Raw genomic sequence first — 23,236 nt, 5'->3', positions numbered from 1 at the left:
CTCCTGGCCACCACCCATTCTCCCATACTCTTGCTCCTATTGCCTTTTTGTTTTGTTTCGCTTTGTTTTTATTTGACAAGTAGAGTTATAGAGAATGAGAGCGAGAGAGACAGAGAGAAAGGTCTTCCTTCCGTTGGTTCACCCTCCAAATGGCCGCCACAGCAGGCGCTGTGCCAATCCGAAGCCAGGAGCCAGGTGCTTCTTCCTGGTCTCCCATGCAGGTGCAGGAGCCCAAACACCTGGGCCATCCTCCTCTGCCTTCCCGGGCCACAGCAGAGAGCTGGACTGGAAGAGGAGCACGGGACTAGAACCCGGCGCCCATATGGGATGCCGGTGCGGCAGGCGGAAGATTAACCAAATGAGACAGCGCTGGCCCTATTGCCTTTTTAAAAAAAAATTTTAAACAGATAATGGACAGGGCTGAACTTTTAAAAAAATATTTTATTTATTTAAAAGGCAGAGTTACAGAGAGAGAGAGAGAGAGAGAGAGGTCTTCCTTCTGGTTCACTCCCAAGTGACCGCAAAGATGGGGCTGGGCCAGATCGGAGCTGGAAGCTTCATCTGGGTCTCCCACGTGGGTGCAGGGGCCCAAGCGCTTGAGCCATCTTCCACGGCTTTCCCAGGTGCATTTGTAGGGAGCTGGATTGGAAGTGGAGTGGCCAGGGCTGGAAACAGGTGCCCATATGGGATGCCAGTGTCGAAGGCAGTGGCCTTACCTGCTATGCCACGGCGCTGGCCCCTGCTGTTGCTTTTTAGTCAAAGCAATGACCTGGTGTTGTCATGTGGCATGGCAATTAAGTGCCAGCCCCAGGGTCAGACTGTTAATCTGACCCTGGGGTCAGACTGTTAATCCCAGCTCCGCCAGTGGGGCAGCCTGGGTGTTTCTGGCTTTCCCAGGGCCTCTGTGAACTGGGGTTGGGTCGGTCCCAGCTATTGTGAGCCCTGCACAGGAGCCCTCAGCCAGGGGCCTGCTTCTTGCTGAACACGGTCTCTGCTTTCTGAGCATCTGCACATTGCCAAGTGTCAAGCCCCAAATGGAGTCGCTCGTGCCAAGCCTTAGCAAAACAAAAATAGAATCCAGGGGTTATGAAGTAGGGGGGCCTCAGAGACCCCAGAGACGCTGCTAGGACCACAGCCTGGTGCCCAGGTCTTTTTCTGGTGAGTTCACACAGAAAAGCCCCAGCCGGGCCGTGCGCCCAGCTGACGCCACCCTGGCTATGGATCGTTGTCACCCAAGATGATTGCTTCAAAGTAACTTCTTATTTTGGCTTTGTTTTATTTCTTGAAATGACTGATTTTTGCGGTGCGCATGCCCAGGGTTTGCAGTGGCCCGCGCGAGCCCGTGCAATGCTTCTCCGGAATGAATCCAGCAACCCTGGGAGACTCTGTCTCTGTTGGCCACTTAGGTTGAGCACCTGTGCCCTTTTCGGGACTGCTTGAAGCAACAGGGGCATGGGCCCTGTTCTCGCTGAGCGGCAGGTGGCTGGGGTGTGGCCCCTCAGCAGGACACCCAGGCCTCAGTATGTGCCAACAAAGGATCATCCCACCGCTGGGCTCTCCACCCCTCTCCCCTGCCCCGGGCCCTTCACCTGGACCGTCACTATGTAAATGTCTGTGCAAATGCCCTGGTGTCCAGCTGCCTGGTCTCCAGCGAGGCAGAGTCCCCTCCTGAGACGGCCACTGGCCAGCCATGGGGCCCCAGGCCAGGAGAGCCTGCTCCCTCTTCCTCCTGCTGCAGGTCCTGGCTGAGCGGGCTGAGAACTCGGACTTCTACCTGGGCGGGGACTACCTCCTGGGTGGCCTTTTTACACTTCATGCCAACGTGAAGACCGCTGGCCAAAACCAACTGCACGTGCCCAAGTGCGAGGAGTGAGTGTCCGGAGTGAGGGTGGGGCGGGGGGAGGCGCCACGCTCAGAACACTGCTCCTCATCCCTCCCAAACCCTCTGTGCTGGACCACCCTGCTGGTCCCCGGGGAGGCCCCCCACGATCCATGGCACCACAGCCTTCGGCGATCATGTTCTGAAACATTGAGACCTGGTGGTCCCGAGGCCGTGTCTATTTATAACATGGCGGGACGTTTGAGCCTGGAAAGATCTTAGGTCTAATCCACCTCCACCCGCTCTGGCAACTGGGAGCTCCTGTGAGCCCATGGCCCAGGGGGTCTAGAAAGCAGGTGCCAAGGCTTTGGGAGGAAGAGTGTGATTTTCTGCAGACTGGGGCGGGGGGAAGGTTTGTATTTCTAAAGTCCTGGGGGTGAGTAGGGGTGCTCCCAGGACTTGGAGGGGGGGGTCTCCTCTTCCCCCACTTTTCTGTAGGACCCTTGGGATGGCAGCAACACTTGGAGATTGGGTGGGACGCTAGAGCCAGCCTGGGCTTATGCAATAGTCTGTCCGTTCAGAGAAGATGGAACATTCTGGGAGACAGAGAGAAAGAAAGGAATATGTAAAAGACCAGAAGTGCTGCACCATCTGTGTGGCGTTGAGGGTGGCGAGGGTGGTGGTGCCAGTGACGGTGAGGGACATGACGTGGCATCTTCTGATGCCTGGCCTAATGGCGGGGAGTCTAATGAAGGTAACCGTGGTGATGCTGGTGATGGTGGTGCTGATGTGGATATTGTTGATAGCAGTAGTACTGGTGATAATGAAATGGTGAAGAGGATAGCGATGGGGGGTTGGTGATGGTAATCATGGTAATTGTGCTGGTGGTGGTGGTGATGCTGGTGGTGATGATGGTAGTGATAGTGGTGGTAATGGTGGCGGTGGTGGTGATGGTAATCGTGATGGTGGTAGTGATGATAGTAATGATGGTGGTGATGGGGATGGGGATGGTGATGGTGGTGATGCTGGTGGTGATGATGGTGGTGATGGGGATGGGGATGGTGATGGTGATGGTGATGATGTGGTGATGGTAATGATGGCGGTGGTGATGGTGGTGATAGTGGTGGTAATGGTGGCGGTTGGGATGGTGATGATTGTAGTGTTGATGGTGATGATGGTGGTCCTGATGATGGTGGTAGTGGTGACGGTGGTGATAGTGGAAGCTATGCTGGTGGTAATGATGGTGTGACAATGGTGATCATGATGGTGACAGTGACCATGGTGATTGTGGTGATGGTGGTCACAAGGATGTGGTGACATGATGACTGTGGTGGTGATATTGGGGTAGTGGTTGATTGTAGAGCTTATTTGGAGTAACAGTGGTCACATTAGAAGACCTCAGAAGAGGTGGCAGGAGTCATAGGGGTGGCTGTGATGCTGGCCACAGGATCCTGGCACCAGTGATGGTCACAGGGGTGATGGTGACCCTAGAGAGGTGGTATGGTGACAATTATGTGGAGAAAATGCCGGGATCTTCTGGAGCGGCTCTTTCTCCGTGGCTTTCCTGTGCTGGGGAGAGGGAGCAGGCTGGCTGTCCCATCCCTGCCCCTCCTCACCCTGCACCTGCTCCCACCCCCCTGCTGCGGCTCTGGCAGGTATGAGACGAAAGTGCTGGGCTACAACCTCATGCAAGCCATGCGCTTTGCTGTGGAGGAGATCAACAACCAGAGCAACCTGCTGCCGGGCGTGCAGCTGGGCTACGAGATGGTGGACGTCTGCTACATCTCCAACAACGTGCAGCCCGTGCTCTACTTCCTGGCGCGAGAGGACTACTTCCTGCCCATCCTGGATGACTACAGCTCCTATGTACCCCGCGTGATAGCCGTCATTGGTCCTGACAACTCCGAGTCCACCATAAACGTGGCCAACTTCCTCTCTCTACTTCTTATCCCCCAGGTGAGGCCCCGGGGCTCAGGTGAAGAGGATGGGCAGAGACAGGATGGGTGGTTGTGCGCAGGGTTCAGAGCCACCTCCCCCTGTCAATCATGGGGGAGGTGCTAGGGACTGTGCAGGGTCAGGGCATCCATCGCAATCTTGGGAAGGCAGCCCAGCCTGTGGGTCAGTTCAGGCTTTGGGGGTTGACAGACCTTTGGCAAATCTCTCAACTCCATTGGGCCTCAGTTTCCCTACCTGTAAAGTGGGAGCCTGAGAGCTGCATCCCAGGACGGTCGGAAGAAGGAAGTGTTCAGCTTGAAAGAGCTCCTAGCACGCAGTAGGCTGTTGTTATTATGTAAAGCGACTTGCACGTGAGTGAAAACTCAGAGTGCTCCGTGTTATCCGTACCCTGGCTCAGCCCAGGAGCTGCCTCATGGAGGTCCTCCAGGAAGTGCTGTTAGGGTTACTCCGGCTATTCTATCACCATCAGCCTGATTGAAATCGCCTCATCTAGCACTGGTGGAGAGCATCTGTCCACTAGAGCATGGCCAGCATAGACTTGGCACACAGTAGGTACTGACCACGGCTGGACTTACTGCTGCCAAAGCTCTCACACACAGTGGGTGCTCAATGAATGTTGTAAAATATTTCTTGACTTTTGTTTATTTGCGAGGTAACATGCGCACACACACACACACAAACACACATATAAACACGTATCTTCCATCTGCTGATTGACTCCCCAAATGCCCACAATAGCCATGCCTGGGTCAGGTCAAAGCCAGGATCCTGGAGTTTCATCTGAGCCTCCCATGTGGATGGCAAGGACCCAAGGACTTGAACCACCAGCTATTGCAGGAAGCTGGAGTGGAAGTGTAGGAGCCAGGACTCGAATCTAGGTCCTCAGATCTGGGATGCAGGTGCCTCAAATGACATCTGAACTGCTGTGCCCACTGCCTGGCCCAGCGTGGACGTTTTTGCCTGAAGCATCCAGACCAGGGCTGAGCTCACTCTTCTGTTCCGGTGGCAAATATTTACTGAATGCCTACTGCGTGCCAGGTACTGTTGTGGGTGCTGGGGACAAAACCAACCAGCATCACAAGCTGCAAGGAGCACCCCCGTGGGTAGGGAGAGACAGCCTCACCAGCCTGAATACATCAGTGGCCCAGGGTGTTGGAAGGTGGGTCAGGCAAGAGATGGAGGACAGAGTTGGGGGCTGCTGGGTGCTGGAGAGAGGACTGGGACGGGGTGTAGGGAAGGAGCATTTTGCAGCCAAGCAGCAGGTGGGGCTCACTGACAACGGGACAAGGACGGGAGAGAGAGAGGGAGCTGGCAGGTGTCTCAGAGAAGAGCCTTCCAGAAAGAGGTGTCACCCAGCGCGAGGGGACGAGAGGTGCCTGGTGTGTACATGAAGCCAGGTGAGCAAACCGGGGCCGTGGCGGGGAGAGGGGGGCATAGGAGCCCAGGCAGCCCGAGGCGGGAGGGCTGGCATGTGAGGAAGCCCCTTAGGGACCACCGCGGGACTCTGGCTTTTCCTGGGTAGCCCGAGAGGAGCCCCGTGACGGGACGTGGGCGTGAGCCAGGTCAACGCAGCTGCCCCGTGAGATGCAGACTGTGGGGCGTGAGGCGGGAGGATCCTCTCAGCTCCAGGCCAGGATGGGGTGGGGAGGGGGCGGGCTCGGGAGGGACACGCCCAGAAGGCAGATCCAGGAGGATTTGCTGGTGGATGGAACGTGGCTGGCGTGAGAGAGAAGATCCAAGGGTGGCACCGAAGGTTTTGGTCCGAGTGACTGGAAGGGAGGGTTTGCTGTACGCCGAGCTGGCTTTGGAGGAGAGCAGGACCCTAGGCTGGGATGTTTCCCGTGCGATATCCGTCAGGCAGCCGCAAACACCACTCTGAAGTCCTGGAGAGAGGCCCCAGGCCGAGGCCACCAGGGGCAGCTGGCATGGAGTTGGTACTTACAGCCAGGAGCATGGATGGGACGGCCAGGGAGGGAGAGCAGGTGGAGAAGGGGGAGAGGAAACCCCGGCAGGGGGCTGGGAGGCCGAGGGGAGAAATGTGGCCGAGTGCTGGGCTGATGGTGATGGTGAAGGTGAGCAGGAACTGCTCTGCTCAGAGATGCACACAGAAGGCGCTCAATACGTGTTTCTAGACGATAGGAATGAGAATGACGTATGCCACCTCGCCCAGGGTGTGGCACACAGTAGGCGCTCCCCACGCATTGACCGTGCTGATGTGGTGCGCCCCGCCTAGAGTCTGGCCCACGGTGGCTTCCTGTCACAGGTCACTGCCCGATGGCCGTGGTAACGGTGGTGCAAACTGTGTGCCAGCCAGGAAGGTGACGGCGGGTGGAGTCTGTGGCACCCTTGCTCACGCCGGGCCCTCCCGTTGGCAGATCACCTACAGCGCCATCAGCGACCAGCTGCGTAACAAGGAGCGCTTCCCGGCCATGCTGCGCACCGTGCCCAGCGCCAGCCACCACGTGGAGGCCATGGTGCAGCTCATGCTGCACTTCCGCTGGAACTGGATCATCGTGCTCGTCAGCAACGACGACTACGGCCGCGACAACAGCCAGGTGCTCAGCAACCGCCTGGCCCACAGCGACATCTGCATCGCCTTCCAGGAGGTGCTGCCCACGCCGGAGCCCAGCCAGCCCCCGACCCCGGTGGAGCGCGAGCGCCTGGCCAGCATCCTGCACAAGCTGCGGCAGAGCACGGCGCACGTGGTGGTCATCTTCTCGCCCGAGCTGTCCCTGCACAACTTCTTCCGCGAGGTGCTGCTCTGGAAATTCAGCGACATCGTGTGGATCGCCTCCGAGTCCTGGGCCATCGACCCCGACTTGCACAAAGAGCTGAGAGGCGCCGGCACCTTCCTGGGCCTCACCGTCCAGGCGGTGCCCATCCCGGGCTTCAGCGAGTTCCGCGTGCGTCGCACCAAGACCGGGCCGCCGCCCAACAGGACCACCTGCAACCAGGACTGTGACAACTGCCTGAACACCACTGTGACCTACAGCGACATCCTCATGCAGTCGGGAGAGCGCGTGGTCTACAGCGTGTACACGGCCATCTACGCCGTGGCCCACGCCCTGCACCGCTTCCTCCGCTGCAACCAGACCGGCTGTGCCAAGATCGTGGTCTATCCGTGGCAGGTGAGGGGTCCCACGGGCTGACAGGTGCAGGCTCCACGGTTGCCATGGAAACGGCAGGGCACCCTCTCACTATGCGGGTGGGGCGGTTTCTGGATACAGGGGTGGAGAGGTGATGGGGGCATCCCCTGCCCAGGACGCACAGAGCCAGAGGTCCTTCCTGGTGCCAACCCCAAATTCCCACTACAGTGAGTCCAGGAGAGTGGGTCCTTGGAGATTCAGGTGGGATTCTCTAGAAGAAGTCCGATGGCTCCCCCTGCGGGGGATGGGCTTGTGTTCTCCCTGGGCCAGCATCAGGCTGTGGACTCCGCACTGCCCGGTTCTGCGTCCTCTGGAGTCAGATCTGGAGTTTGCATCTGTATCTTCCTGACCACACACGCGCACACACATGTACACAAGACACAGGTGCACACACAAGCACACACGTGCACACACAGACATGTACACACATGTACACATATGTGCATGTGCTTTTACACACATACATGCACCTAACCATGAAGACTTGGGTGGCACAGGGGCACAGGGGGTCCGTGAGCAATGCACAGTTCAGACTTTGCTGCTCGTGTCTCTTCTCTGAGCGAGTGCCATGGCTTTGTCACGGTTTGGGATTGGCTTCCTACCCTAGCCCTCAGCCACCTCCCCCTTCTCCCCTCTTTCTCAACCCTTCTCTGCTCCCCAAATAACTGTACACTTCCTTAACAGAGCAGTTTCGTTAGTACTGAAGAATTCTCTCTCCTATTTTTTTAAAGATTTATTTATTTTAAAGGCAGAGTTACAGAGAGACAGAGGTGGGGAGAGAGAGGTCTTCCACCCGCTGGTTTACTCCCCAGATGGCCCCAACGGCCGAAGCTGTGCTGATTTGAAGCCAGGAGCCAGGAGCTTCTTCCAGGCCCCCCACAGGGGTGCAGGGGCCCAAGGACTTGGGCCACCTTCCACTGCTCTCCCAGGCCATAGCAGAGAGCTGGATCAGAAGTGGAGCAGCTGGGACTTGAACCAGCACCCATATGGGATGCCGGCACTGCAGGCGGCGGCTTTACCTGCTACACCACAGCGCTGGCTTCTCGCTCTTATTTTAATTGCCCATTTCTACCCTGTAATCTCAGAGTCCAACCTGGAACTACGCTCTTATCTCTAAAAGTATGCAGCTACTATTGCAAAAGAATCCTTGTGCCAAATCAGGTAAAGCTGCCTGTGGCCATGTGTCCTGCTGCCTGGGTAGAACACGTGATTATCACGGGGGCTTGACGGTCTCCTCAGTGCCCAGCACACAGCATGTCTGCCGGGACCTACAGATAGGGACCCGAGGGGCAGGGAGCCGAAGTGACCTGCCTGTGTGGGCCCAGTGGTGAGTGACCATGACCTTGAACTTGGGCCCGGCCCGCTGTGCCGTGGTTCTCCAAGCCACAATCGGCAGGACTGTGCCTCCCTCTGCAGCAGCCCAGACCAAAGGGCGCGGGGCACAGCCATCACGATGTCCTGATCCTGAGCGTCTGCTGGCTGCCAGGCCCTGCGACCAGTTACTGTGTCCATCTCTGCCGAGTGCAGCAGGAAGTCAGAGCCACTGCCGGGCGGGGAGGGCAGAGGCCATCGTGGGGCGGAGGGTGTCAGGGAAGGCAGGACTGGAGTAGCCGAGAGGGCGGGCGGGCACTGGCTCTTCCTGGAGGAGGGTGGGAGAGCAGTGGCCTGGCCCCCAGGTCAGGCCAGCATCGTGGGGAGCTGCAGGTAACTGGAGGGAGGAGTGGAGCTTTGTCCTGGAGGCGGACATGGCCCTGGGAGGGCACCCCGCTCGGTGAGCCACGTGTGGCATCTCTGCACGGCACTAGCCACATCCACTTGTGCAGGACACAACCTGTGCAACTGTATCTAGCACTCACACACTGCCCGGTGTTGGGCCATGCCACCTCCAGTCCTCACTCTGGGCTCAGGGTGTTGCCAGTGTGTTGATTTGCCTACATGCGTTCTGTCTCCCACCCCAACCCCCCAGCCTAAGCCTGGGAGAACAGAGGCCAGCATCGTCCTACCCAGGGCTGTGTCACTGGCTGGTGGCACTGGCCTGGCTTGCAACTGACTCTCAGGATGGGTGAGGGGTAGGGCACTGTCCACGTTCCTGTGCTGTGCTCCCCCAGGAGTCCACACTCTCACTAGGCGCTTGCTCTCCTATGTACAGATGAGTCTGTCAATCAAAGGAGGGACAGTGACAGGTGCAGGGCGGCAGCTACGAGAGGCAAAGCCGAGGGGGTGATGAGGGGACTTCGGGTGGCGGCTGGCTGTGTGTGCTTCTCCCGGTGCTGTGGGGAAAATCTGGAGGGCAATCTGGAGGGGCCGTGGTTGTCCAGGTGAGAACGCCCAGCAGGGTGCTGAACCAAGGGTCAAGGTTGCGAGGTCCTCTCAGAATCCCTTGAACCCTTCCGCTTCACAGTGTGGGGAGTGGGCCTCAGGGCCTTCAGCGGGAGCCGGGGTCTGCTGCTGGGTTCACCTGCTCGCCGCCGCCGTCGGCGCTTCTCCCCACCTGTCGGCCTCGCGGGCCCTCTGTCCACGTGGCGACAGGCAGGTGGGGACGAACTGAGCGGAACTTTGCTGTCACGTGGTCCAGGCCTGTGGTTGTTGGGGTTTTTGTTTATTTGAAAGAGCAGGAGCAAGACAGCAAGAGTTCTTCCATCTCCTGGCTCACTCCCCAACAGCCCTCAACACCCAGGGCAGGGCCAGCCCGAAGCCAGGCGCTCAGAACTCAGTCTGGGGCTCCCATGTGGGTGGCAGGGACCATCCCCTGCTGCCTCCCAGGGTGTGCATTAGCAGGAAGCTGGATAGGAGGCAGAGTGGCCCAGACGCCAACCCGGGCATTCCAATACAGGACATGAGCGTCCCCAGCTGTGGCTTAACTGCTGTCCCCAGCCCAGGGATTGAGTCCCAGCTCCGCCAGGACTTCTGTGCAAACTTGGACAAGCTGTGTAATGTCTCAGAGCCTCAGCCGTCCTATCTGTGTGCAGAGGGGGGTTACTGAGCAGACAATAAGGTATGCATCTCATCTGGTGACATTGCACTTCCTCCTCCCTCACCTCTGACTCCAAGGCTGGTCTCAGGGGGTGCGGCTAGAGAGGTGGACCTGGCTCTGCCTTGGATGAGGAGCCAGTGCTGCGCATGGGTGTGGGTCTGGGTGAGGGGAGGGAAACGGGGCTCATACCCAATGGGGAGCCCCAGGTGCCCAAGCCCCTGCCCACTTGGGTGACTACAGGGACAGGAGTCATATCTTACATCCCTCCAATCCCGGGTTGCTCAGCCCTGCTCGGCCAGGCCCCTGCAGGGCTGTGACGTGGACACTCAGGCTCTGAGCCCCGAGAGGCTTCTGCCATGCTGACGTCCACCAGCAGGCTGACCTCCTGGCCAGAGCGCCTTCGTCCCTGCAGCCTTAGAAACCACTGCCTGGCAGCCTGTGCGAATTACAGAGAGGCTCCCCTGAGTAGGGAAGGGAGAAGGCGAGGGCCCCGCTGCTGGGGCGGGCTGTCTGCCTGTCTGTGTGTCATTCCCCCAGGTGACATGGGCTCTAGAATCCAGAGAGATGTGTTATCTGAGCTGGAAGCCTTTTTGAGGTTAGCTCAGAGAGGTTCAGTGTGTTGCCCCAAGTCACACAGGGAATTGAGAGCAGGGCTAGGACTGAAATTCAGGCTGCAGGATGCCCTGTTGCAAGTATGTTCTAATGCATACCAGCCTCTGCACCCGACAGGGCTGGGGTGGGCTGGGAGGGACAGGAAGGAGAGCTGACCCTACGGTGCAGGGGAGCAGGAGGGGCCCAGGAGCAGGAGCAGCGACAGTCCCTGCTGGCCTTGGCCGTGGACGTGGGGGTGAGAAGAAAAGGAGGAGAGCTGCCCCTCAGGAGGAGGTGAGCACCTGCTGACCTGCGCTCAGGCAGGGTTCTCAGCCCCTAAGATGAACCCCTTTGTTGCTTCGGAGCCCAGGAGATGGGGTCATTTCTGGCCTCATTTTGCAGAAGCGGTCATGGGTTCAGAGAGGCTGAGAGGCAGGTCCAAGGCCGCACAGCACGGGTGGAGCAGAGACCCAGACTCAGTGCATCAGACCCCAGAGTCGAGTGCACAGCAGCTGCTGCCTCCCAGGCTCGCTCCTTCCCGAATGCTTCCTGCCCCATTTTACAGTGGTGCAAACCAAGGCCAGCAGGAAGGTCTGGACTCTGATGCCAGCTCTGCCTCCCTCCCCTGCCACTCTCCCAGCTACTCAAGGAGCTCTGGAACATCAGCTTCACCCTCCAGGGGCAGGAGATCTTCTTCGACCAGCAAGGGGACGTGCCCATGAACTTGGAAATCATCCAGTGGAAATGGAACCAGAGCCAGAATGCTTTCCAGAGCATTGCCTCCTACAACCCCGTGAAGAAGAAACTGAAAATCACCCACAATGTCTCCTGGCACACCCCAGACAACACGGTCAGCTGGGGGTGGCATGGGGGAGGGGGCGGGGGCGGGACTTGGGGCTCACGCTGGGGTACCAAGGGCCCTTGTTATCCAGGAGGATGCCCAGAGATTCAGGACCAGTAGCTGGAGATTCAGGATCAGTAGCCACAGATTCAGGATCAGTAGCTGGAGATTCAGGATCAGTAGCCACAGATTCAGGATCAGTAGCTGGAGATTCAGGACCAGTAGCCACAGATTCAGGATCAGTAGCCACAGATTCAGGATCAGTAGATGCAGATTCAGGATCAGTAGCCACAGATTCAGGACCAGTAGCCACAGATTCAGGATCAGTAGCTGCAGATTCAGGATCAGTAGCTGGAGATTCAGGATCAGTAGCCACAGATTCAGGATCAGTAGCTGGAGATTCAGGATCAGTAGCCACAGATTCAGGACCAGTAGCCACAGATTCAGGACCAGTAGCTGCAGATTCAGGATCAGTAGCTGGAAATTCAGGACCAGTAGCTGGAGATTCAGGATCAGTAGCTGGAGATTCAGGATCAGTAGCCACAGATTCAGGACCAGTAGCCACAGATTCAGGATCAGTAGCTGCAGATTCAGGATCAGTAGCCACAGATTCAGGACCAGTAGCTGCAGATTCAGGATCAGTAGCTGGAAATTCAGGACCAGTAGCTGGAGATTCAGGATCAGTAGCCACAGATTCAGGACCAGTAGCCACAGATTCAGGATCAGTAGCTGCAGATTCAGGATCAGTAGCCACAGATTCAGGACCAGTAGCTGCAGATTCAGGATCAGTAGCTGCAGATTCAGGATCAGTAGCTGGAGATTCAGGATCAGTAGCCACAGATTCAGGATCAGTAGCTGGAGATTCAGGATCAGTAGCCACAGATTCAGGATCAGTAGCTGGAGATTCAGGATCAGTAGCCACAGATTCAGGACCAGTAGCTGCAGATTCAGGATCAGTAGCTGGAAATTCAGGACCAGTAGCTGGAGATTCAGGATCAGTAGCCACAGATTCAGGACCAGTAGCCACAGATTCAGGATCAGTAGCTGGAAATTCAGGACCAGTAGCTGGAGATTCAGGACCAGTAGCCACAGATTCAGGATCAGTAGCCACAGATTCAGGATCAGTAGCTGCAGATTCAGGACCAGTAGCTGGTAGGGTTGCCATGTGCACCTGCACAGTCTCTGGTCCTGTCTTTCCTGCTGGTTCGGTGGAAGTTCAGGGTTGGTAAACTGCTACCGGTCTGTCCATTTTACTGATCAGGAGGCAGGGCACAGAGAGGTTGCGGGACCTGCTCTAGGCCGCACAGCTTGGCCGCAGTGGAGTTTCCCTACATACAGCATTCACGCTGCCACTTGCTGACTACAGCTCCTGCTTTGGGACTAGCGGCTGTGCCTTCCACTGCCTGCGCCAGTGATATTTACAGCCGTCAGCTTCCCTCTGGGTACTATGTGCACAGTACCCCACATGTTTTGCAGTGTTTTTCAAAGTGGCTTTATCGTTAATCATGGCAGAAGTACGGCGTGTGGAATTTGCCACCTTAGCTTAGCGTTTGAACTGTGGCGTTTTTGTCCCTAAACCTGAGACTCCGGGCTGGGGGACAGTCAGCCTAAAGGACGTGTTGCACCTCCCTCCTCCCCTTCCTCCCCCCCCCCCCCGCCCCGTTTCCTCCCTTTCGTCGAGGTCCCTGGTGCTAACCAGACCCTTTTCAGCTCCCTGCAATGTGAATGACAAAGCCTTCTTCTGCCTCTCCTTTCTGGCCAGAACCCCGAGCTGTTCCATACCCAGCCCGGCCCACGGAATCACTGGGTGCGGCGCTGCCAAGGCAGCGGGACTCCAGACCCCATAAATCTGTAGCAGGCTCATCTCTCAGCTGAGCATTTTGTATGACCTGGAAATGTCGATATCCTGAGTCTCCAACTCCCCAAATGGCCCTGGGCATAAGGTCCCCACCCCCTCTGCCCCTGACACCTTGCTTTTGCGTTTTCCCCTTCCTGAAGTCTCATTCCTTGCTTCTGTGAGTTTTTTTTTTTTTTTTTTAAACAGGCAGAGTGGACAGTGAGAGAGAGAGAGAGACAGAAAGGTCTTCCTTTTACCGTTGGTTCACCCTCCAATGGCTGCTGCGGCCGGCACACCGCACTGATCCAAAGCCAGGAGCCAGGTGCTTCTCCTGGTCTCCCATGGGGTGCAGGGCCCAAGCACTTGGGCCATCCTCCACTGCCTTCCCGGGCCACAGCAGAGAGCTGGCCTGGAAGAGGAGTGACCGGGACAGAATCCGGAGCCCCGACCGGGACTAGAACCAGGTGTGCCGGCACCGCAGGTGGAGGATTAGCCTAGTGAGCCGTGGTGCAGGCCCGCTTCTGCGAGTTTGACAGCTTAGACACGCGTGTGGCTGGAGTCGTGCAGGAGGCGTGAAGGCGTCTTGTGTTTCTAGCTTCGTTGCTTCCGTTCAGCTCTGCTTCCCCTTGTGAACCCCTCTCCGCCCGTTATTTAGCAGTGGGCTTCCTTGCACAGCTGTGCGGATGCCCCACATACCTTTCCGTCGCTGACTTCCGACTCCCTTGCGCTGTGGAGAGCATGGTTTCAATCCTTTTACATTGGTTAGACCTTTTTTTTTTTTTTTTTTTAAAAAAAAAAGATTTAGTTATTTGAAAGGCAGAGTTACAGGGAGAGAGAGAGAGAGACAGAGAGAGAGAGAGACTCCATCCACTGGTTCATTCCTCAAATGGCTGCAACAGCCAGGGCTGGGCCAGGCCAAAGCCAGGAGCCAGGAGCTTCTTCCAGATCTCCCCTGTGGGTGCAGGGGCCCAAGCACTTGGACCATCTACTGCTTTCCCAGGCACATTAGCAGGGAGCTGGATCTAAAGTGGAGCAGCCTGGACTTGAACTGGTGCCCACAAGGGATGCTGGCTTCACAGGTGTTGGCTGTACCGGCTATGCCAGAGCGCCGGCCCCTAAACCTTGGTTTCTGGCCACTTCTACGTTAGTAGAATTCATGTTGGACAGTGTTCCATGGGCCCTGGAGAAGACTGTGCCTCTGGCTGCTGTGAGCGACAGCGGTCTGAGGGTGTCAGCCTTAACTGGTTTATTGTGTTGTTCCTTATCCGTCTTCTGTGTAGCTCAATTCAGTGCTGCAAGTGGGACGTTGGAGAGTGCACTGACTACTGCTAACTTACCCATCCCTCCTCCACTTGGGATCTCTGCTTCTCGGATTTTGGGGCTCTCCTGCTAGGGGCCGTATGGATTTGGTGGGTGGACTTTTCCATCGCTATAGAACGTCTCTTACCTTCCCTCCCCACCTCTTCTGAGCTTTCCCTGTGCCTTTACTGTTCGCGCCTGACCATGACGCTGAAGGCGTCACTTACTTGGTATTTTTTCTAGTCGGGGTCCTCCGCGCTCCCTGGGTCTATGGTCTGGTGTGGTCATTAATGTTGGAAAATTGACTGCCATTATTAGGTCAAATTCTCTCATTCTGTCTCTCTTCTTGCTTCTTCTTTTTTTTTCTATTCTCATTGTGAGTATTTATAGCTTTTGTAATTGTCCCAGAACCCCTGGATATCCTATTCTTTTCCCCCCACTGTTTTCTCTCTGCAACTTAGCGGGGAATTCTGCCGACACGGCTTCCCTCAGCCGCGTCTGGCCTCCGTCGGACCCGCGTTGCTCATCCCTACGAACGCGTTTGTGGCCCTGGTTTTACAGCTGGCATTAGTGTTTAGAATTGGCTCGACGCATGCTTTCTTGAATGGTTTCTGCTTTTACAACTGGGGTCCTTTGGCAAATGAATCACTTGCTATGAATTCTCCATGTGATGGTTCCCAAAGAGAGGCCATGTGTGAGCTGCTGCAGAAGCGTGCTTCGCCTCTTCCGACGGCGCTTTTCGGCTGCTGGCCTGCCTCGGGATTCGGGGTTGGAAGTCAGAACGGGGTGCGTTTGGGCAGAGAGCACTGAGGAACTTGAGAGGGAGGGCTTCTGTTGACCTGGTGGGGAGGTCAACCCCAGGTCCCGTTTCCTGTAGCTGTGATCTCTCTGCTGTCAGCTCTGGGTTTCCCTAGATGCCTTCTGAAGTGGAGTCTGAGCTTTGCCGACCTTTGTGCGGGGTCTGATGGCTGTGGTGGAAAGGCGGGGCGGGGGAGTGTCCTCTAAGCCGTGCCCCGGGCTAGCCTTTCTCAGTGCCCCTTCCCCTCCACCCTTGGGCAAGACCCGAAGGCTCAGGAGGAGCTGGAACTGGGAACCTGTAAGGAAAGAAGAACAAGACACAGAGGAGGCAGGACCAGACCCACAGCTGCACCAGTCTCTCGGGGAACGAGCCCAAGAGGGGCTCAGTGCCAGCGAGACACAGCGGAGGGCCCCTGCGGTCACCCCGCAGAGAGCAGGTTCTCATAGAAGCTGCAGGCTGTGTGGCGTAGGAAGGCTGGGGGACTTGGGGCTGAGCTATTCAGAGAGCGGGGAGCACGTGGGAGAGTTGGCTAACAGGGCAGGGTCCAGCTGATCAGGGAAGAACGCAGGGGTCTGGGGTCTGCTCTTGGTCCTGCAGGCAAGGGACCAGCCTGGATCTAAGGCTGTTGCCCTTGCCCACCCGAATCGCCCCCCCCCCCCCCCCCCATGTCGGGTAAGCTCTGGGAAAACCCGCGTTTGCTGGGCTATGGTGAAACAGCTTGAAGATTCAGCCCGAGCTGTGGCTCAGGGTGGTGACTCCTCCCCTCCTCCCGCTGGAACCCATGGGGGGCTCTGTGTCTCCAGTTCCACCCCGGAGAGCTGGGGGGCTGCTGGGCGAGCTCACGAAAGCGGCCACACGTTCTCACCTCCAGCTGGCCTGCACGCAGCCCCACGCCGAGCGCTTTATTTTTCAGGTTTGCTTGCCACTCGCTGTCTCCAGAGGCAGCTTCCGCTGCGGGACACTGGGCCCCCGCTGTCCTCCAAGGCCCGTGGCTCTAGCGTCTGAGGCTGCGCCCAGTCTCTGACAGAACCATTAAGAGCTCGAGTTTCCTCTCGTGAGCACGGGAGTCAGGGCTTCCTGGATCCGTGCACGTGGCCCCCAGTTGCTCCCACACCCACCCCAGTGAGGCTGTCACCCACGCCACTCGTCTGAGGTTGCTTCTGTCCAGATGGACACTATCTGCGTGTGGCCCAGCCAGTGGTGACCGTCGCAGTGGACCCGTGACTTCCACGTGACACGGTCAAGCTCATCTCTTCGGGCACTGCTTTTATTCGGCTTCCGGATCATTCTCTCTCAGTTCTTGTATGCCCGCGACTCCCCTCCCTGTGGCTCCTTTTCTAGCTCCTCCGTGAGTGCAGCAAGAGCCGCCTGCTTTATTCTTCCTCGGCTCTCACTCCACAGTTCTCAAGATGGAGGGGCTGGCGCTGGGCGTGGCTGGCAAAGCCACTGCCTGCAATGCCGGGATCCCATGTGGGTGCCGGATTGTGTGCCAGCTGCTCCACTTCCGATCCAGCTCCCTGCTAACAGGCCTGGGGAAAGCAGCAGAAATGGCTCAAGGACTTGAGCCCCTGCACCCACGTGGGAGTCCTGGATGCAAGGTCTCCTGGCTCCTGACTTCAGCCTGGCCCAGCCCTAGGTGTTGCAGCCATCTGGAGAATGAACCAGAGGATGGAAGACCTCTCTCTCTCTCTCCCTCTCCCTCTCTGTCTTCCTCTCCTTCTCTCTCTGTGTATCTCTGACTTTCAAATAAATAAATAAATCTTTAAAAAAAAAAAAAAAAGGAAGTGGAGCAGCTGGGACTTGAACCGGTGCCCATGTGGGATGCTGGCGCTGCAGGTGGTTGTTTAACGTACTGCGCCACAGCCCTGGCCCCCATCAGTGTGGCTTTCACATGACCCAGCTCACTCCCCCATTCAAGAACCTCACTGACCTCCTGCTGGTCCCGTGTCAGGGCACCCATAAGCAACCTTGGAGTGGGGCTTCCCCACTCCCACCCTCCCCTCCCTCCACTGTGCACCCCAATCCTGCCAGCCCCACCCACTCTGCCTTCCTCCTGCGTGCATCTGCTCTATTGCTCTTTTTTTTTTTTTTTAAAGCATTTGTCTTATTTACTGAAAGGCAGAGTTACCGGGCGGGGCAGGGGAAGGGCTCCTCCATCCCCTGGCTCACTCCCCAGGTGGCCACAACACCTGGAGCTGGACCAGGCTGCAGCCAGGAGCTCCATTCTCTTCCCCCACGTGGATGCAAAGCCCCAGCCCTTGGGTCTCCTTCCTCTGCACCCACATGGCTGAACCCACACCCTGCCCCCTCTGTGTGTCATTCATTCACTGCTTTAGGGCCCAACAATCAGACGCGTGTGTATCCTTTAGGCTCTGGAAATAGAGCAGGGAAGACCATAGGCCAAGCCACTGCCCACCTGCTGTTGTCCACCCGCAGACTGTGTTAGCTAAGAGCCTGGGCTGCAAGTGGCAGAGAGTGACGTAAGCACAGGTCATGGATTGCCCGGGTCACCAAAAACGCTACAGGCCAGGCCCCTGCCTGGGTCTCACACAGCTCTGATGGTGATCGGGCATCCATGTCCTCCTGGGAGGGGCTGGGCATCCTGCCAGGGAGCCGGCGTGCGGGAGGCGGAGCCTCAGGGTGTCCTGCACACCTGCCCCCAGGTGCCGGTGTCCATGTGTTCCAAGAGCTGCCAGCCCGGGCAGAGGAAGAAGCCCGTGGGCATGCACCCCTGCTGCTTCGAGTGCCTCGACTGCCTTCCCGGCACCTTCCTCAACCAAACTGCAGGTACGGCTCGCACGCCCGCGCCCCTGCTCGCACCCGCCCCTGCGGTCTCTGGGGTGCCTCCCTCTGGCAGGGTCTCTGGGGTCTCCCCGGGGGCTGTAGGTGTCTGAGGACTGGCGGCTATGTCTGCCGGGGGCCCACTGGACAATGAATGAGTGAAGGAATGAGTGGATAGATCTCCCGCAGGCAGGCCAGTGTTTGATTTAGGGGGGTACTTGGAAAGTTCATGAGAAACGGAATTAAAAGATGGGGCCAGTGTCGTGGTGCAGCAGGGTAAGCTGCTGCCTGCAATGCCAGCATCGCATTTCAGAGCGTCAGTTCCAGTCCCAGCTGCTCCTCTTCCGATCCAGTCTCTGCTAATGCGCTGGGAAAGCAGCGGATGGTGGCCTGAGTGCTTGGGCCCCTGCACCCACGTGGGAGACCCGGATAGAGCTCCTGGCTCCTGGCTCTGGCCTGGCCCAGCCCTGGCTGTGCAGCCGTGTGAACCAGCAGATTCTCTATTGTCTCCCCCTCTCTCAGTCACTCTGCCTTTTAAGTGAATAAATCCTTTATGAGTGAACTTGAAAGAGAAATTGATTGTGGTGCAAAACATTTCGATATCGTTTATTCACCACCCACGTTTCCCACAAACTTCTGGAAGACCCCTCATATGTGTGGATTCCAAAACAAATTTTGTAAAAGGTTTGTTTATTTGAAAGTCAGAGTTACAGAGAAAGGAGGAGAGACAGAGAGAAAGAGGACTTCCATCCACTGGTTCACTCCCCCAGATGGCCACAGCTGGCCGGGGCTGGGCCAAGCTGAAGCCAGGAGCCAGGAGCTCCATCCGGGTCTCCCACGTGGGTGCAGGGGCCCACGCACTTGAGCCATTTTCCACTGCTTTCCCAGGTGCATTAGCAGGGAGCTGGATCAGAAGTGGAGCAGCTGGGATTCGAACCGGGGCCCATATGGGATGCCGGCGTTGCAACAGCTTAATCCACTGTGCCCAAGGATTTCAAAGACTTCGCACCAAAAGAAGCTTGTCTTTTAGTTCTGTTTTCCATGAACCTTTGATGTCCACTCGTGTCCTGGTCTCCCCAGGGCCCAGCAGGGTTCTAGCCCCCAGTGGCTGCTCAGCGAGAGGCTGGGTGGGTGACTTCCGTGACGAGAACCGACAGCTCTCTGCAGGGTGGGACACCAACATCTGCACAGTGCAGAATCGGGGCTCAAAACAAATTCCTTCTCCCGACCTCACTGATTAGCAAATCAAGTGAACACTTTCGTCTCCCAGTGAAAGCACCTACTGTGTGTCTGTGCCTGGCAGAGGCCAGGGCGTGCAGCTGGTGCTGAGCTAAAGCCGGTTGAGTGAGTTCCTCGGCCTTCCTCCCTTGGCCTCAGGAGTCCATCCCAGTGGATGGTGCTCGAAAAGAAAATTGCAGAATGAGTTCTTTGCATGAGTGGTTGAATGTCTCCCCCACCGGGTCGGAGGAGGAGGGACGTGGAAGGGAGGGATCCTAGCTGGTAGGAGACCTGGATTCAAATCCTGCCTCTGTAACGTATTGGCTTTGTGAGTTGGGGCAAAGTATTCACCCTTGCTGGCCTCAGCCTCTTCACCTGTGAAATGGGTTGCCGTGTGGATTTGACGAGCACGTCAGCAGGCTCTGTGAGGGTGGGCTGTGGGCGCGGGGCTCCGAGGGCGCCGGCGCCTGGCTGACGGCGGCGGCTGGGGGTCTCCGCAGATGAGTTTCACTGCCAGCCCTGCCCGAGTTCCGCGTGGTCGCACAGGAACGACACCTCCTGCTTCAAGCGGCGGCTGGCCTTCCTGGAGTGGCACGAGGTCCCCACCATCATGGTGGCCCTGCTGGCCGCCCTGGGCTTCCTCAGCACCCTGAGCATGCTGGTCGTGTTCTGGAGACACTCCCCGACGCCCGTGGTCCGCTCGGCCGGGGGCCCCATGTGCTTCCTGATGCTGGCGCTGCTGCTGCTGGCCTTCGCCATGGTGCCGGTGTACGTGGGGCCGCCCACGGTGCTCACGTGTCTGTGCCGCCAGGCCCTGTTCACCCTCTGCTTCACCGTCTGCATCGCCTGCATCACCGTGCGCTCCTTCCAGATCGCGTGCATCTTCAAGATGGCGCGCCGCCTGCCGCGTGCCTACAGCTACTGGGTCCGCTACCACGGCGCCTACGTCTCCGTGCTGCTCCTCACGGCCCTCAAGCTGGCCATGGTGCTGGGCAACGTGCTGGCCACGACCACCAGCCCCACGCACCGCGCAGACCCCGAGGACCCCACCATCATGATCCTCTCCTGCCACCCCAACTACCGCAACACGCTGCTCTTCAACACCAGCCTGGACCTGCTGCTCTCCATGGGGGGCTTCACCTTCGCCTACATGGGCAAGGAGCTGCCCACCAACTACAACGAGGCCAAGTTCATCACCCTCAGCATGACCTTCTCCTTCACCTCCACCGTCTCCCTCTGCACCTTCATGTCCATCTACGAAGGCGTGCTGGTCACCATCATGGACGTCTTGGTCACTGTGCTCAACCTGCTGGCCATCAGCCTGGGCTACTTCGGCCCCAAGTGCTACCTGATCCTCTTCTTCCCCGAGCGCAACACGCCCAGCTACTTCAACAGCATGATCCAGGGCTACACCATGAGGAGGGACTAGAGCCCCCCCGAGCAGGAGGGCCTGGGCTCGGCAGCAGAGCGGGGCGGGGGAGGGTGTGCTTGCGCACTGCCTGGAGGGTGCTGGGCGGCCACCCCGGACTCCTCCCCACCGGGTCTGCAGTTGGGCATTATTTCTCCGCCAGTCTCCACATCCTGGCTGTCTTTACCCCCTTATTAGCAGGTGTCCTCCGTTCCACTCCCATGGGCTGTTTGGCTTGCCAAGTGTGGTCATCTCTAGAAAAAAGGACCCAAGGTGACCTATTGGTCGCCAAGGGCAGTTTGCGGTGCCAGCCTACAGCGCCATCTGGTGGCCACAGCAAGCACCTGTCGTCCTGGGCCATTTCCTTCACTCCCGTTCAAGGTGGGGGCAGCCCTGCCGGTGGCTTGGGTGGGAGGGAGGGGGGTCCAGTGTGAGCTCCAGGAATGCAGCCTGGGCATCGCTCCCCACCTGTCTCTCGCGTGTCATTTTCCGATTCCCTGAAGGCTCAGACCCGGGCCTGTGTGTTATCCCTGGTGATGGCTGGGCACAGTGCGTGCTTAGTGAATACCTATGAATAAACTCCCTTGAGTGAAATGAATGAGCGTCTTGCCTTCAGAGGGGCCCTGAGAAAGAACATGGGGGATCAGAGAGACCTCGGTTTAAATCCCAGCATTGCCACTCCCAAGCTGTGTGGCCTTAGGCGAATTCCTTACTGCCCTGAGCCTCCACGTCCCCATCTCTAAAATGGAAACAGCAACAGGGATCTTAAAGGAGCAAAGACAGTTGCATAGAGTGTATACAGTAGGTGCTCAATAAGTGCCAGCCACTGCAAACCCTCGAGTCCCCAGAACCATGAGGAACATCAGGTTTGCTTTGTCCTTGGATTCCGTGGCGCATCCACGGAGCTGGCCTCTGGGGAGTCGTGCCTGTTATCCGGCAAATTCCGGGGTGGTCTGGGGGCACTCAAGCCTCGGGTACCTCCCAGGGCCCCTGTGGAGCACCGTGCTGCTGGGCATGGCTGTGCCTGTGCACCCCCCTCTCCCCCCCCACACCAAGCCCCCCTCGGAGGGCTCCAGCTCCAGAGGACCCCTAACTTCCCAGTGCCGGGGACCAGGCCTGGGCTGTCCGTTCACCAGTGCAGAGGCCTCAGGCTGCCAGAGAGAAGCGGCTTGCCTGGCTCAGGGGCACCCCCTCGCGGGTGGGAGAGCCAAGCTCAGAGCCTCCTCCGCTGTCCCCCGGGCCCAGGCGGGACCCAGGGGCCCTTGAGGGGTCCCTCTCTGCAGCGATGCTGGGGCAGCCCGGGACCTCTCTGGGGGTGATTTACGGTTTGCCCAGCACCGACCCTGGCAGGAGCAACTTCCACAAGCACACGGGCGGCCGGGCAGGCGGCTGCCTCTCCTTTGCCCTTGGTTTCCCTCTCTCCCACTTCAAGGTCGGGGCTGCTAGGACCTGGGCTTGAATCTCTGGCTTTGGGGGCACGGCTGGGGCCACTTGTCTCTAATGGCAGAGCAGGGGGCTGTTTCGTCCCAGAGCCTGGCATGTGGCAGGTGCGTGTGAGTCACCCTCAGGCTACGTCGCCATCAGCCCCGTCCCCTCACTGGTCGTCCTCGCAAGCCACTGCCTCACTGATTCAGGGCTTCTCGTACCTGGGGTGCGGGGTCCTGAGCAGTGTTAACAACACAGAGGGGCAGGGGTCTGAGGCAGGAGTTAAGTCGCCGCTCGGGGCACCCACATCCTATATCGGAGCCTCTGGGTTTGAGCTCCTTGGCTTCTGATCCAGTTTCCTGCTAAGGCAAGCCTGGGAGGCGGGAGGTGATGGCTCAAGTGCTTGGGTCCCTGCCGTCCACGTGGGAGTTCCAGGCTCGTGGCTTGAGCCTGGCCCAGCCCTGGCTCTTGCGGGCATTTGGGGAGTGAAGGGAGGAGCTCTCTGTCTGTCTCTGTCTCTGTCTGTCTCTCTGCCTTTCAAATAAATAGATAGATCCTAAAATTCAGAACAAATTCAGCTTGACACCTGGGAACCTGAGGGACTGGTTCCAGGATGCCCTGAGGATACGGGCTCCACGAATGCTCAATTCCCTTAGGTAACAGGGCAGAGTAGGGGCGGGCAGGCGGCCGGGCAGCCAGGGCGGCCACGCCCACGTTGCAGAGCCGGGGGCCACGCCCACCTCCACCTCCTGACTGCAGCTTCTGGCTCATGTGGACCCCGGGAGGCGGCAGTGACCGCTCAGGCCATTGCCTTCCTGCCACTCACTCGGGAGGTCTGGACGGGCTCCCCAGCTCTCAGCTGGAGCCTGGCCCCGGGCCCCAGGCGTTACAGCCAGAGGATGGGAGCCCTCTCTCTGTCTATTTGCCTTTCAAGTAAATATATATAATTTGAAAGTCAGAATTACACAGAGAGAGGAGAGGCAGAGAGAGAGAGGTCTTCCATCTGATGGTTCACTCCCCAACTGGCCACAATGGAGGGAGCTGCGCCGATCCAAAGCCAGGAGCCAGGAGCTTCTTCCGGGTCTCCCATGCAGGTGCAGGGTCCCAAGGACTTTGGGCCATCCTCTACTGCTTTCCCAGGC

General features: G+C 58.1%; 1 protein-coding gene across 1 annotated transcript; it reads left to right on the top strand.

The window, feature by feature from the left end:
* The first annotated feature begins 517 nt into the window (after positions 1–517).
* On the top strand, positions 518–20,760 carry TAS1R2 (taste 1 receptor member 2). Its single transcript, XM_062193125.1, has 6 exons — positions 518–1,869; positions 3,475–3,775; positions 6,151–6,903; positions 11,127–11,336; positions 17,926–18,049; positions 19,762–20,760. Exons 1-6 carry the CDS (start codon positions 1,691–1,693, stop codon positions 20,688–20,690), a joined length of 2,496 nt encoding a protein of 831 aa, XP_062049109.1. The 5' UTR covers positions 518–1,690; the 3' UTR covers positions 20,691–20,760.
* The last annotated feature ends 2,476 nt before the right edge of the window (positions 20,761–23,236 follow it).

This window comes from Lepus europaeus, chromosome 5 (assembly GCF_033115175.1).
Source record: "Lepus europaeus isolate LE1 chromosome 5, mLepTim1.pri, whole genome shotgun sequence".
Lineage (NCBI taxonomy): Eukaryota > Metazoa > Chordata > Mammalia > Lagomorpha > Leporidae > Lepus > Lepus europaeus.
This window is presented reverse-complemented; position numbering and strand designations above follow the sequence as displayed.

Excerpts from the sequence above, each read along its gene's own strand:
- TAS1R2 (XM_062193125.1), top strand. The coding sequence starts at position 1,691 with ATGGGGCCCCAGGCCAGGAGAGCCTGCTCCCTCTTCCTCCTGCTGCAG. Across the intron at positions 3,776-6,150 it reads CTCTACTTCTTATCCCCCAG|ATCACCTACAGCGCCATCAG; the intron begins GTGAGGCCCCGG and ends TCCCGTTGGCAG. Across the intron at positions 11,337-17,925 it reads GGCACACCCCAGACAACACG|GTGCCGGTGTCCATGTGTTC; the intron begins GTCAGCTGGGGG and ends ACCTGCCCCCAG.